At 39.6% G+C, this 15,000-nt stretch overlaps 1 protein-coding gene and 1 long non-coding RNA gene across 3 annotated transcripts in view; one reads left to right on the plus strand and one right to left on the minus strand.

Moving 5' to 3' along the window:
- Positions 1 to 7,414, minus strand: part of LOC138045748 (CAP-Gly domain-containing linker protein 1-like) — a 310,682-nt gene extending 303,268 nt beyond the window's left edge. For both annotated transcript variants that reach the window (XM_068892354.1, XM_068892353.1), the window contains exon 1: positions 6,259 to 7,414. In XM_068892354.1, the coding sequence (XP_068748455.1) occupies positions 6,259 to 7,196 (938 nt within the window). In that variant the 5' untranslated portion in view covers positions 7,197 to 7,414. The remainder of the gene's footprint in view (positions 1 to 6,258) is intronic.
- Positions 625 to 3,430, plus strand: LOC138045758 (uncharacterized). The gene is made up of 2 exons (XR_011131658.1): positions 625 to 845; positions 2,877 to 3,430. It is a non-coding gene; the product is annotated as an uncharacterized lncRNA (long non-coding RNA).
- Positions 7,415 to 15,000: the final 7,586 nt, after the last annotated feature.

Here is a 15,000-nt window from a genome sequence, read left to right on the forward strand (position 1 = left end):
ATAAACTTCACCAACAGTGGTTTCTTTTTTGTCCACTGCAGTAAAAGAATTCTCACAAATATGACATCAACTTTTTGGAAAAATTCTATCACTCTGAATTTCAGTCTTTTTGGCCAGAAATAAAAATCAGTTTTCAGGCCTTGAAAATGGGGGTCAACTTATTTTATATACAAGTAAAATTAATACAGTAATATTATTTTGGTAGTTTGATTTTGTCTGACATAACTGTTACAGCAATTGTAATTTCATTATCTTTGTTTTGAGAAGCCTTACATCAGTTTCTTGTATAAAATTAACCAACCACAGATAATTATTTTTCCTTCTTTTCATCTGTGGTAAAACTAAATAAATTTAAACCATGCAACTCTAAAATACAACGATCACTGTTGCATAGAGTCATTACAACAACAGTTCAATGTGTGTCAGATGCTTTTTATATTTCAGAATAGATAAAAACTATTGCAACATCTTAATTTTTTAATCATTCTCTTTCTCGTGCTGCATCATTTTATGCTCTTAAGCACATGGGCATTTTGTCTGAGCATGCGCGAAGGGAATCGAATTATTCGAGTTCGGCGCCATTGTTATTTTGAACGCGCTGCCCGCGGGTTTTTAAACGGGCGATCTACACTTTGAAAAATATTTTGTCAAGAGAGATGAAAGATTGTAACAAAATTACACACTTTTCTATCACTATGGATATTCTTCGAGTTTGTTGGGAGTTCGGATGAGAATATTTTAATGACCAAATCCCGAACAAAACGAGATAAAGGCCCAAAGAAGTGGAGTTTGGCATTTGATTTACCGAAGTTCAAGATGTTCACACGAGAAGACAAATGATGCAGGTTAGTTTGAAGATGTTGAAGCTTTATTGTTATGAATCACAGGGCTGCATATTGACACGATCCTCAGATAAACCACCCTTTATGAGATGGAAATTTTGAATTTGAGCTGATTTTGCTTCAACTTTGTAGTAAGTTTTCATCATAATTCCGCCGGCCCCCAAGCTTTAAATTACTTCAAATAACATTGTCTCTTCTTCCTCTTTGCAGCCGCTTGGGACTCCAGGCTTTAAAAAATGCGCTGTTTGTAGGATTACAATGTTATTACATAAGCTTTTGGCAAATTTTTATTTGGGAAGTTTTGATTGATTTTCCAAGTCGTGGATCTCAAAAGTCTTCTGTCTTGCTGCTCTCCAAGTCTGTTGTGCAGAGCATATAGTTGTCCATTTTTAACAAGGTTGTAGTGTCATTTCAATACACGATGACTTTTGCAATTTTTTTTCCTGTGCTTCAGTAAGTATTTTTGTAATTGCTTTTTTCGTCTCCTAGAGCTAACTTAAGTCAAAAGTTCGGTTAAACTACCCTTTTTCGCCGGCCCCCAAGTCCGAGAACACTTTTAGTGCATTGTTTGTTTATTTGTCCTCCGCTTCACCTGGTTTATTTATTCCGAAAAAATGCGTGCTCTTTTTTGTAACAAGGCAAACTACTACCGTTTACTGTCGAAGATTTCACATTTGGAGCTTGTCCATGTAGTTTTCGAACCGGATGGCGTAAGCTGTGTTATCGTGTTTATTTCATTAGCATGCTGCTACCTAGCAGACTAGCATTAGAAGCTCGTCGGTTTTTTTTTTTTTCTACGTGCAGCAATTGAATTTACCTCAGCAAGTGTTCTTAGACGAGCGATTTAAGAAATAAGTGAGAATGCTCATTCAAAAAGATTTGGTTGTAATTCTGGAGACGAGCTCTGTAGGGCAGAACAAACATTTCGCTTTTAGTGTGTATCCCTCCCTTAGCGTGTAGAGGAATGCCAATCACGATTTCTTTAGATGTATGTGTTAGTTATACATTTGTACAAAAAAATGTTAGGAAACACGTTTTACTTGCCAAAATCCCGTTGTACCGTCTAGAATAAGTGAAACATGCACTTGATTATCTGCAAGACCTGTCACTATATTTTGATCATCTTCTCAACAATCATTCACAAATAATATGTTACACATCAGATTTGTCATGTACTGGCTCTTCTAACAATCCATATACTGTAGTATAAAAATCAATAAATGTTCACCACAATTAACGGGTAAAGGAAGATACAAAATTATGTTGAAAACTAGATGAACAATAATACGTTCAAATTTGCAATGAGAGTAAGCAAGGGAGTTCATTTACATATTACCTTGAATGTTATTTGTACCCAAAAAATGTTGAATAAATACTGGGTACAGTGTAGCAAATCTTTATGAGCATTTACAATGTTTGTAAAAACCAAGATAGTGTGAGGAAGAGGGAGAGAATGGTTTACTTAAGTTGAAAGAAATGAAACCCTATATTATTGATGTTGACTTCAGACCTAAAATGGTCATGTTTGATCCTTGCAGTTGTGCCCCCCACTCATGCATAACCATTCCTGCAAGATATCTGATGAAGTTACTGATGTTTCCAGAAGAGCTGGCTGCAATAAGGCCACCTTGTAGCCCATGCTTGTTGCTTTCAAAGAGGCTAATGATTGTATGCATTAGAAGCTTGTCTGTTTGTGCTCTGTAGTGACATCTGTTCAGACATGTATTCTGAGCCATGATCAGAAGTACTCTGCAAATTATTATTTAGTTTTAAGGTTAGGCTGTAAATTGGAAGGACAAGGGGAATGTAGTTATCTAGAAGAATGAAAAGAGTTCCATATTGCATGTCTTTAATTTGAAGAATTTACTCATCACAGTTTCTCGAAAAGTGTCTAGCATCCATAAACAAGTTCTAGTATAAACATAATTCTCCATGTCTTAGGTTTATCAGTAAGCTTGCTTTGGAAAAAGTGTTTCATGTACAGAATTAAAAGTTAGGATCAAAAGAACTGACAGCGTATTCTCTGCTGTTTAGAGACATGGGCATGCAGTGGCTCAACAATTGGAGCAATGGACAGAAGTGATGGCTGAGAAGTCAAGTTTTGTGGAAAGGTGTTACCTTGAGAAACAGTTGTGAATGAAGATAAATGGGCAAATTGGTTATGTGAAACAGCCGTATTTGAAGCTCTTGAAGTTCTGGATTATGATTGGAATCTTAAACACTCATACATAATTAATTTGTTTGCAGTAAAATTAACAGATGTGCTGAATTCATGAGGCTCATACAAATGGGATTCTTTGTTGCTTATAAATTCAATGTACAGTTAAGATTTCACTAGTTGGAGTCACATCCTACATAATAAAGTGTTGCATGTCATAGTCTCAGTAAGGTGGCCAGCAAGTTGATATGAAGAAAAACACTCGTGATCATTAAGTTTTTGATATCCATTTATTGTGACAGTGAATACAGTTGTTGACCATTTCCTCATATCTTATACTTCCGAAGGACTAACAAATTAAATTATATTTTAGTTCTATACTTGTAAAAGTTTAAAAAGCTTGGGGCTTGATATTAAAAAAGGAATACTCTTTGGTGTGTCACTCTTAACATCGCTTTGTTCCCTGGGCATGGTCTAGTCAGAACTTACTAATTTCCTGTTGTCATTTTGTAATCAATTTTCAACTTGAATAGTCTGATTCTTTGGAAATGACCACAGAGAAGGATCATTCCTACAGATTGAGACAGTTGTACAAGGTTCAAGAGGGCAGCTTGTTCAATTACAACATGGGAATCATAGACCTTGCTATGCCCTTAGACAGTGGTTATTTATTTCAGGTCCTCAGATTTAGTTCCCTAGGGATTTGGGATGTGCTTAAACTCAAAACCTTAACCAGCTATCTTGCTCTAGTTCCCTGAAGCTAACACCATGTAAGCAGTAATTTTCAAATGGGAGGTGCTCCATGCAATACACGAAACCCAGACTTAACATGACTTACTCTCTGTCAGAAGCTTCAAACGTTCCACAATTCCTAAACATTTTACTCGTGGTAACATTACCAACTCTATTTTCTGGCTGTTTACTCAGACCATAATTTGGTCAAAGCTGCTGTTTTTGGCCCGTCGTTCACGCTTGCTCGCGTTCATGCCAACAAACTTAAAACGAAAAAAGGCAAGCTACCGTAAACTTTGGGTGTGAACATATATTTTCATAATGTAGCTGAAATTCTCGATATTTTAACACATTTCAAACAGGAATGCCCAACAGAGCAAAAGAGAGAACAGTGAGAGGTAAACACGTAGGTTGCAATCAAAACTAACGCGGTAAAATGTCTGTCTAGTCTGCTTATGTGTGTTTGGAGAGCCCTTCGAATTATGCAACTTTCGCAAGATTACTGACTACGTGAGAGTTCCACACCAAAACAACTTGTTTTCCCCTTATTATTCGAAAGTAATTTGCTGTGACTTTTTGCCATAAACAGCCAACCGTTTCTCGATCTTTTGACACCGTCTACACGTAAGGCAAGGAAGATAAACTACACAGATAACGACACGAACTCGAAACTTTTCGCCAGGTAGACCGCCATTATTTTGGTTTCTGCTTATGGCGGGCCAGCGGATACGCTCATAAGAGATCTCAAAGTCGCGCACGCGCAGACAGAATGCCCCTGTGCTATGCTCTTATAAGTTGCGTGTATTAATACCTCCTTGAATCAAAATTATGTTCTTTTAATGATTAAAGACTCAAATCCAAAAGGAGGTCCCCAGTGAAGTTTCAACCCATAGGGACCTATATTTTCTTCTTAAACAGACCCACGACAGGGTGCAACAGTCAAGACCTAGAGGATTAACTTGAAATGTTACATGTGATCTCAAGGGTTCAGATGGTTAAAGGATGCAGGTTAATTATCATTATGCAGCAGCACTTAAATGGAGATTATAAGCCAGGTTAGCGATGATCTGACCTAATCTATATTTGGTTAGGACAGCGATGTAAAGTTTGAACCCACACTGGGGCAAAATAATACACATTACATTATTGTAGATAGGCGACTTTGGATAGGATACTACATACAAACAGCGCGGGAATTCACATGAGAAATTGAAAAGTATTATGTAACTAGGAGTTTCAGTGTGAAAGTGTGCGCTGGAATGGAAACTGGGAGCAGTGACTGGCATTTTTTTTTTTAAAACAGCTGCAAATTTTTGAAGCAAGAGGGTACCCGAAATGTGCGTGAAAGTATTAAAAGATTGAAGAAAGGTGTGCATACCTTTAGCCTGTGTGGCAGGCATTACTATTTTATAAGCAAAGGGATAATTTCAAAACAATGGCATGTCAGTTTATTTTTTTAATTTAAACTCCTGTTTTTCTGAAATTTCTCACACCTTTTCAGCAAAAGAGTTACCTTTTGAGAAATGTTGAGCGTCGTTGAGCAAACGACAATTTAAGTTCATTGGCGAGCTTGAGAATAGACTGCGAGCAGTCTCTTATTTTTCTTTGACATAGTAGAGCGTGTGATTGTGTGACATGCCTCGTTTTTACCACTAATTTGCATAAAATAATAATTTCACCCATCATGCGTGGCTCTGAGGAAAGATGGACGACTGCTCGTGGTCTAGCTCAAGAACTGATTTTCTCTTCACTCAACAGTTGAATAACAATTTGACTCAGTGGTCAAATGTAAGAGGTTCAAAGACTGAACATGTACGGTATGGTTGAATGATGATCAATGACGGAAAGTACTCGACTTGAAGGCTGTGAGGTTGTCAGATTCCCTTCTATGTGCATGTCATGTCCTCACAGCTATCAATACCCCGGATTCATGATAGCACCACAACCGACTGCGCATGCTTCCAATCTTACATTCCACAAATTTTGATTTTTTCGCTAATATCAACAATAGGCTGCTGCCTTGCTAAGGCTCACCAGCAATTACACATAGAGTTAATCAAAATCACAGGTTAGCACCTCAATAATCTCTTACAATGATTAATTTTCAAATTAGTTAGCTTCGAACGAAACGATCTTTCAAGAAAAAAAAACTTAACCAACAAAATTAAGATATTACAATATTGGGTTTTCACCATGCCAGTCATTCTTTTGAACAGTGGACGTGGCACAGTATACTTGAAGCGGCTCTGCTTGTTTTGCGGCATGAAATAATGTTATCTCGGCCGTATTCCCGACATGTAGTTCACAACACTGAAGCAAATCAGTTTAAACAACCATGTGCCTTCATTATTAACCTGTGCAAGCTCAAACATATTCATAACAACATGCACGCATGACTTAGAATCGACACACTCACAGATGAGTATGTTCTGCGACACATGTATTGGTTGACAGTTTGCTGTACACTTAACAACGTCGATGTTAACACGACCATGTAATCCGAAATAAACAAAATTTTATTCTTACCTCGTTCCAGCGACTGCTCCGTCGTTTTTTCCTAAGGGTTCATCAAGTTCCACACCAGCCCATTTTCCCTTGGCAAATCCAGTTTCTCCCACATACCTCAGCACACCATGTTTGGAACCGCTCACCACGACACGATCGCCAATTTTTAAGTTCAATTCAACCTCAGTACTTTCACTTGCTACAGTTTTCTGACTGTCTCCAGGAATCTGATTTATTTTCGTAAGTTTATCCACTTTGGTAAATATTCCATGACCTTGCAGACATTCAAAATACCTTTGCCCCTGAACACTTCCATCGTTTTTACCCACTGGTTCATCGAGTACCACTCCAGCCCAGTCACCTTTGGCAAAACGAGTTTCTCCAATAAATGATATAGCACCAGGATTAACGTTCCCCACCAAGACACGGTCTCCTAGTTTGAACAAGTCAAGTAAACTTGACTTCGAATTCGATAATTCCGAGGACTGATTTTCTTGAGTCCAAGAAATTTCGCTCCGTCTTCTCACAGACTGCTGTGCTGAATCCGTTTTCGATGATGCGCCACGCAAACTCGAGCTTGAACTTTCTCTCTTGTATTGCAGCCGAGTCTGAGAATTTTGCCTCGAAGGTGGTTTTGGTTGTGCCGTCACTGCACCAGAAGAAACACCTCGAGGGCCAACCAAACGCTCGCGACTCGCACTCATACTCGATCTGCTATTCTCCGAGGATTGTGTCCCCCTTTTAACGGGTCCAGCAGCCGCCTGGCTTGGTTTGGATCCTGGTGCACTACTTTTAAGCTGTAGAGAAGATCCTGCGAGTGAGGAGGAATTTCCAGAACTACCGCGAGGTTTAGCTAAAGGAGTTTGAGTCTGACTTGTTCCAGTGCTGCCACATTGGATTGGCTTAACAATTTTACTTGGCGTCTTAAGGCGCGAAACACCAGACGGTATTTGGCTCATATTTTAGGAAAATAGCCGAGTGGAGTCCTTAATGTTCCGTATTTAACATAACTCAGCCGAATTGCTTCATCTGTCTCTGCTTCGCAATAGGGAAAGCATTTGCTTGCGCTTCATGTCAATCTCACTCTTTTGTCCTGGGGCTCGTTTCTCGGAGGTCCCGAAACTTCGCGGGCCATTTACGGATGTCAGAATGCACGGGGTTGCCAAACCCAGTAGCGTCGGGATCTGCGTTTCATTTGTAGGTTTTATTAACGGGTTGCCATAGGCAATCCCAGTCGGAAAATGCGTAGCATTTCGTCGTTTTATTACTGGGTTGACGTGTGGCAATCCCAGTCGGAAAATGGGCAGATTTCTCCGTTTTATTTTCCGTGTCGGTAAAAGTCTTGCCTGTCACTCTCGTGGTAAGTAGTGTCTTTGTGCATAGAGCGATAGAGCCTTCTGCGCGTATTTTCTTAGGATCGAGAGGGTAGAGGAAATGCGTAGATTTCTCTGGTGGACACAGTAGAATCATTAACTTAGCCTGCAATGGCGTCGAAAGTCATGTAACGCGAATGGCGTTTTAGTGGATCCTTAAACAAAATATACCCTTATGGAGCTCAAGAATGGAAAGTCAACTAGGAAGGCGGTGAAATACAAACACCTGGAATCTTAAAAGCGACGAGTAATGGACTTTGACAACAATCTATCGCCCGTCGAGCCGAAATCAAAGTGAGCTGCATTTCTAATATTTTCCCAAGTGTGCTGTTATGTAGAACACTGAAACCAAATGGAAAATTCTCTGGTAACTTATGGGTTCAACAAAGACAGAGAACGAATCGAACACCTTAAGTGGATCTGTGATCAACTCTGCACAGTCTTCAGGTAAAAAAAAAATGAAAATGTGACAGCCAAGAATTATTTGAAAGAAAGCTTGTAGTCTATTTTGTGCTTCATTATTCAAGGAAAAGGTTCTTCATGGAAACGGTTTGATCCTGAAATTTTAGTTTGTTGTAATATTTCGTATATTTGACACGACTGAGTTTTTTCTCTTCACGCACGTAATGAAATAGGAAGGGGTTTTTCCCTCTAATAGCAAATATGTTGTTTGTTTCAAAAAAGTGTTCGCTGGAAAAGGTGGCCTTTGTGAATTCATCATGTTTTATAATATGCGAGCTTAACTGGATAGTTTTTATGGCAATAGTAAAGCATTTTCGTGTCAAAATGAGGTTAGCGTCTTTCTGTTGTGCTAACTTAATTAAATTTAAATATAAATATTAACCAACAATGGCTTCGAAAGTCATTACAACGCGAGTGGCGTTTTAGTGCCTCCTATGTTGTTTGTTTTAATTAAATGTTTTGCTGGAAAAGGATTCTGTGATATTTTCTGCCTTTGTGAATTATAATATCATGTTGTGTATTGAATTTTCGAGCTTAAGGTTGAAATGTAATACGGGAGGATATTTTTGGTATTGCTTTGTAGGCAGGAAAGGTTCACGAAAATAGACAGGTCTGTTGGAAGCGTGCTTGAGTTTCAACAAAATGAGCCCCAAAATCAGCAAAAAATTGTGACGCCGATGAATAATAAAGTAGCTGCTATTTCCAAAATGATGGAATTACCTGGTGATAAATAACCTCGTCTTGGAGAGTAAATTTTTGACTTAGCAGAAACAATGGTCAACCTCAATACAATGCATACAATACATATTTAATTGACAGCTCCCCATAGGGGCTTTTCAAGGCCAATGAAACAATGAAACAAGGGAAGAGAACAACAACAACAACTGTTAAGAATCCCAGCTGGCCGGAGGCAAACCAGTTGGCTATTTACAAGTGCAGCTGGGAAGTTGAACTAGGGACTACCACGAACAAATTCAACGAGTGGTCAGAGTGAGTCTTGAACCCGGAATCTCCGAATCTCAAGGCAAGCTCCCTAACCACTGGGCCACACTGCATCAAGAGTTTTGGGCGATTGTGATCTTTGTTTTGACTTCGCTCATTTATTGTCAAACTTTATAACACCTGACAGAAAAAGAAACTTACGAAAACCCGGTATCTTGCCATCATTTGGCACAGATGCTTTACTGTTTGGCGAGTAAACATGCCGCGGTAACTTAATCACAGCGCCCGTTGAATTCCGGCGATGTCACTTTCGATTTTGCGATTTATTTGTGAAACCAAAAGTACAATAAAATTGAACGTTGCAAAAATCTCCCAAAATGTTTGTCGCTGATCCTAACTTTTTATATTCTATATTCACGGTTCCAAATTAATGTTGTTTTCATGTCGTAAATATGTTATTCTCGAGCGACCGTCCTGGAAACTTCCTTCTGCTCTTTCTTAAAACTGTGTATCAATTTACTTTTGCATCAATATTGGTTTTTGCATAAAGCAAGCTAACAAAATCTGTACCTTGCTAAGTTCGCATCTGTTAGCGTTAATTGTATTTTCGGTCCAATGCTTCTGTTTTACGAAAGGGGTATATGTTTGGGGTCACCCATCCAGATACTAACCCCGCCAGACAGATTATAACTTTAGTAAAAGCTGTCAGATGCTCAGAGGGAACGCTTAAACTTGTGGTGAAAGAAGTTGTGAGGGAGCTTGAAAATTATCAACATGTCAGCCCAGAAGCCAATGTTTCTCACTTCCCATTTGTTTTCTTCAATCTTTCTGGGTTCAGTACTTTGCTAGTAACCGCATGTCTTCTCAGGCTTTTTACCCAAGACTTCTACCATAGCACTACAATGATAGACAATACCAAAACGATATCGTGCACTGTTAGAGCTACATATTATGCAAGGACAACTTGAATCTCCTGGAAGACAACACACAGCTCAGTTGACATTTTATATGGAATAAATCGCTGTTTTACTTCACTACCACACGTAAGCAATGCGTGTCTATTTTTTCTAAAGAGGACAGGAATTTCTTCTTTCTTGACAACTGATTAATTAATAGGCCGGTAGCCAGCTTTTTAACCTCAGAAAAGGATCTGTTTCGTCGCACGAACGTTTGAGGACCTGTGAGCCAAAGGGCCTCTGCTTGTATGACTTCTGGGTGACCCCTTAAATGATCTTAATGACCCCCCAACTTGAAAAAAAATTGTCTGGAACGGTGCACGTACCACAGGCAACCCAGTGTACCCTCACGGAGGGTCTAGTTTTCCGTGTCGGTAGAAGTCTTGCCTGTCACTCCCCTGTTAAATGGTGTCTTTGTGCATAGAGTCTTCTGTGCGTATTTTGTTAGGTTTGAGGGGGCTGGGATAATGCATAGATTTCTCTGGTGCACACAAGAGAACATTTTAAAATTATTAAACCTGCAATGGCGTCGAAAGTCATTGTAACGCGCGTGGGGTTTTAGTGCATCTTTAAACAAAATATACCCTTATGGAGCTCAAGAATGGAACATCAATTGGATAAACAAGGCAAATATATCTGGAATCTTAAAAGCGGCGAGCAATGGACTTCGATAATAATGTATCGGCCGTTGAGCCGAAATCAAAGTGAGCTGTATTTCTAATATTTTACCAAGTGTGCTGTTATGTAGAACACTGAAACCAAATGGAAAATCCTCTGGTAACTTATGGGTTTAACAAAGACAGAGAAGGAATTGAACAACTTGGATCTGCACAGTCTTCCGGTAACAATTGGAAATTTCACTAATTCTTGTTAGTTAAAGATTATTTGAAGGAAAGTTTGTTGCCCATTTTTTGCTTGATAATTCAAGTAAAGGGTTTTTCAGTAAAGGGTTTGATGCTGAACGCTGGTGGGAAATTAATTTAGTTGCGTTTTTAACACGGAGTGTAATTTGACACAATTGAGTTTCTTGTCTTCACACACGTAATGAAATAGGAAGGGTTTTTTGCCTCTAATAGCAAATATGTTGTTTGTTTCAAAGAATATTTCGCTGGAAAAGGTGGCCTTTATGAATTCATCATGTTGTGTAATATGCGAGCTTAACTGGATAGTTTTTATGGCAATTGTAAAGCATTTTCGTGTCAAAATAAGGTAGGCGTCTTTCTGTTGTGTTAACTTAAGGACGTTCGCGCTAATTGTTTGTGCGCAACGTAACTGCGCAGGTAACGCGACTGTAATATGTCACGCATTACTTCGAGCATTAGTGAAGTTGGGGTTTGAAAACCTTTGCAGAAACCGTGGACGATAAGTCTTGCACAGCGTTGGATAAGAGAAGATCGTGATCAGTCAAAATTGATTAAAAATATTTAGGAAAGTCAAGTAGACTACTGCGCGACTGATGTTCACGTTGTTTTTATCAGTCGTGCACTAGTCTACTTGACTTTCATAAATATTGTTCAAGCATTAGTTAAAATAACATGGCGACAAAAACGCCGGGGAAAAAATTCCAGGCCGGCAAAAGAATGGCACATTTATTTCCGAATCATCATGAAACGTTAAAGAGAAGTGAGTGAGAGGATGGAAAAGCTCTTTAAATGGTAGCTGCTGATCGAGTAGTGGCTGAAAGTTTGGAAAACTCGAGGACGAACCGTTGCATAAATTTAATGGGGCTGTTTCTTTTTTTAATGTTTTTATTACCCTACGAACTTGAGTTCAAAATGAATGTATGTTTTTGAAGTTCTTTTCCTTTACTTTCGTGAAAATAGAGCAGTATTTTCGTCCTCGTCGGCTTGAATAGTGCGGACCTGCGTGGAAAAAACCAGCGATTAAATTTCACAAAAACCACACTCCAGAAGACGAGCATGACGGCAATGGAGAAATATTATACAAAACACTAACCAAATGAAGATGACGACTGCTTAACACTTCGTTGCTGTGCTCGAGAAAGCTTTGTTTTGGGGTAAAAACCTTTCATCCCTTCAACGATCGATCCTCTCTTGGGTTCCAGTCCTTCCCCGACAGGTCACGCAAAAAGGTGACAAACGAAGTTTTCCAAGAGCTTCGTAAAATCACATCGATTTTACTCCCTTGGATCATCGGTGACCCCTATTTTTAAAATTATGAATCACTTACTCTACTTACTATCTACAAAATATGATAAAATGAAAAAAATCTCACCGTAAGAAGTTATCTTTTTTTTACATTTTCTTTCCTCGTGCCATCGAATTCCAGTAGTGGTTGCAACGGATAGAGGTTACGAAAACGCTCGTCCAGGATGAACTCTACTGTTTACGACATCCCTAGCGGCATGAAATTATCTTAAAATCCCACCCCTAAAAACCTATGCACGGAAACCTTCACTCTAACAGTTTATTTTTAGGATTTTCGATGGATGAGCAGGTGAGGCTACCTTTCGTTATTATGACAGATTTATCGAAATTAAGGCATTTTTCCACTGCCATTTTCTCCGAAACAAAGTCGGTGACCCCCAATTTTTTTTATATTTTTGGAGTAGGTACTTTATGACCTAACTCTAGGCGAGAAATGAAGAAAATCTCACCGTAGGAAGATTTTGGCGCGAACGTCCTTAATTAAATATAAATATACGTAACCATGTTATTCTTGTCTGCCGTAAACTTGATTTCCACTCTCAAAAATACCTCCAGAACCTACTTTTTGCGTAGAATAAGCTTTTAGAGTGATGTTCTTGTCTTCTGTGGTGATACTTGACGATTCGGGAACATTCAGATAGTAACAAACTTCATAGTTATTAACCATTTCTTCTGCTTTTGTGCTTGTGAGGATTCACGGTGATTTGCGATAATTCGCAAGTCTGTTTTTGTATCTCATGCCGATGTTCAGATTTTCAATTACATGGCCGCTCAACCTCGCGATTGTGTAAATAGTTCACCCTGAAGTCAAAATAGATACGTCCTCAGGAACCCGACAAAGAAGGCTTCCTGACCCGACAGATGAAATGTAAATATTACAACAATATTACAACAAAATTAAAAAACCAAAGACGTTGTTTTACTCTGAAAACGACGAACGATTTAGTTCATTCAGTTGACACAAGGTGATCACGTGCACCTTTATGGTTGCCTAGCACGTGATCGATTACTTCCTTTGACCAGAGTTACTCGATTAACTCTGCTTTGACAAAACATCATAAAAGTCATAGACTGCAGAAATCTTCGTCTTTTTACAATCGATTGTAATTAATCTTTCGATGAGAATTCGATGCAGAGCTATATATAAAAGCTGTGTTATTTTTTTCCTTTATCTGAGAAGAAACGAGTGAATTTTACTCAATAGCCTGTTTTGTTGTCTCTAAACTGACTTTATTACCATTGCTGTCTTCATTACGTGTTTCTAACCACGTCACTGCATCGTTGTAAAAGTTAATTGTCGTCAATAAAAAGGGTTATTTTGCTTGCTTTTGTCTTTCTGGAAGCTTTAACTTTGCCCCAGGAGAAAAGTATTTGCTATTAAAATTAATGTTGAATGCTTGTTCAAGTCCTCTGTGGTTTAGCGGTTAGTTACGGTGAAAAGCTCAATACTAAGGTGCCCGGTTTAAGACTCGGTAAGTGCAGTTCAAAGCGATCTCTTTCTCTCATCTACTTACTGGAATTGAATGGGTCAAGGGTACATAAGGTAGTGATAGGTATGACGAATGGATAAGGGGATGGAAGGTACAGACAGAAAGAGAGTAAGAATAGAAAGAAAGAGAGTAGAGAGGAGACGGGTTTTGCTAAAAGCAGGCCCGCGGCCCAGCGGCCCGCGGCCCACGGCCCGCCACGGCCCAGCGGCCCGGCGGCCCACACAGTTTTGCTGTCCAGCGGTAAATCCACGCGCATGGTCAGATTTTCATCGGGTTTGGGCGCGCAAATGAAAGACGGTGAGTTTGAATTCGTTTACCATTTTAATAATCATTTCAATCCTTTTCGATCCTTTCTTTCGTTGCATATTGCTAAGTGAAAAATGTTGTCATTCTCTGTTGTCTTCGTCTGTTTACAACAACAAACAGAAACAAGGATTCAAATGTCTAAAATGGTAAACGAATTCAAACTCACCTTCGTCCATTTTGCACTTCCAAACCCGATGCAGATCTGTGCATGCGCGTGGATTTACCGCTGGACAGAAAAACTGTGGCAAATGAGAACTGAGCTACCGGGCCTCCGGGCCTTCGGGCCGCCAGGCCGCAGGGCCGTCGGGCCGTCGCCGGCCGTGGGCCGCGGGCCGCGGGCCGCTGGGCCTTTGGGCCGCCGGGCCGCTGGGCCGTGACGGGCCGTGGGCCGCGGGCCGCTGGGCCGCGGGCCTGCTTTTAGCAAAACCCAGAGGAGACTTGGAGGAGAAAAAGGCGTTTTTTTGGCTTAATTACAACCCCCCTAAAAAACCGTGCCCCTTTTTTTCAACCACACCTCATAAAGAAAATCCCTTTTCAAACAGTTCATAAATAACCTAGGTTAATTAAATTTACCTAGTTTGATTTATTTTCACCTAGTGTGATTTAAATGGACCTGAATTTAATTTCAACCTGTAACATTAACAATGAAAAGACAAGTTTTGTATCGTGAGCGCGCACATTTCATTGTTAACACTAGCAAGATATCGGTACCTAAGCGATCTGTTAAGGTCACCGATAGTTTCACATGTACCTCCGCAAATGTCATTTATTGCATAACCTGTACGTTATGCAGTAATTTATACATAGGCGAGACAGGTAGACGACTAGGCGACCGATTCCGCGAACACCTTCGCGATGTTGAGAAGAATGACAAGGATGCATCTAAGCCAGTCGCTCGTCATTTTAATCTCCCTAACCACTCCAAAAAGCACATGGCTATCTGCGGCCTTTCCCTACATCTAGGTACGACGGAAAGCCGCAAGAATCTGGAACAAAAATTCATCTTCCAAGTCGGCACCCTTAATCCCCACGGTATTAGCGAACGCTTTTCATTTAACTAATATAT

Source organism: Montipora capricornis, chromosome 4 (genome assembly GCF_036669925.1).
Source record: "Montipora capricornis isolate CH-2021 chromosome 4, ASM3666992v2, whole genome shotgun sequence".
NCBI lineage: Eukaryota > Metazoa > Cnidaria > Anthozoa > Scleractinia > Acroporidae > Montipora > Montipora capricornis.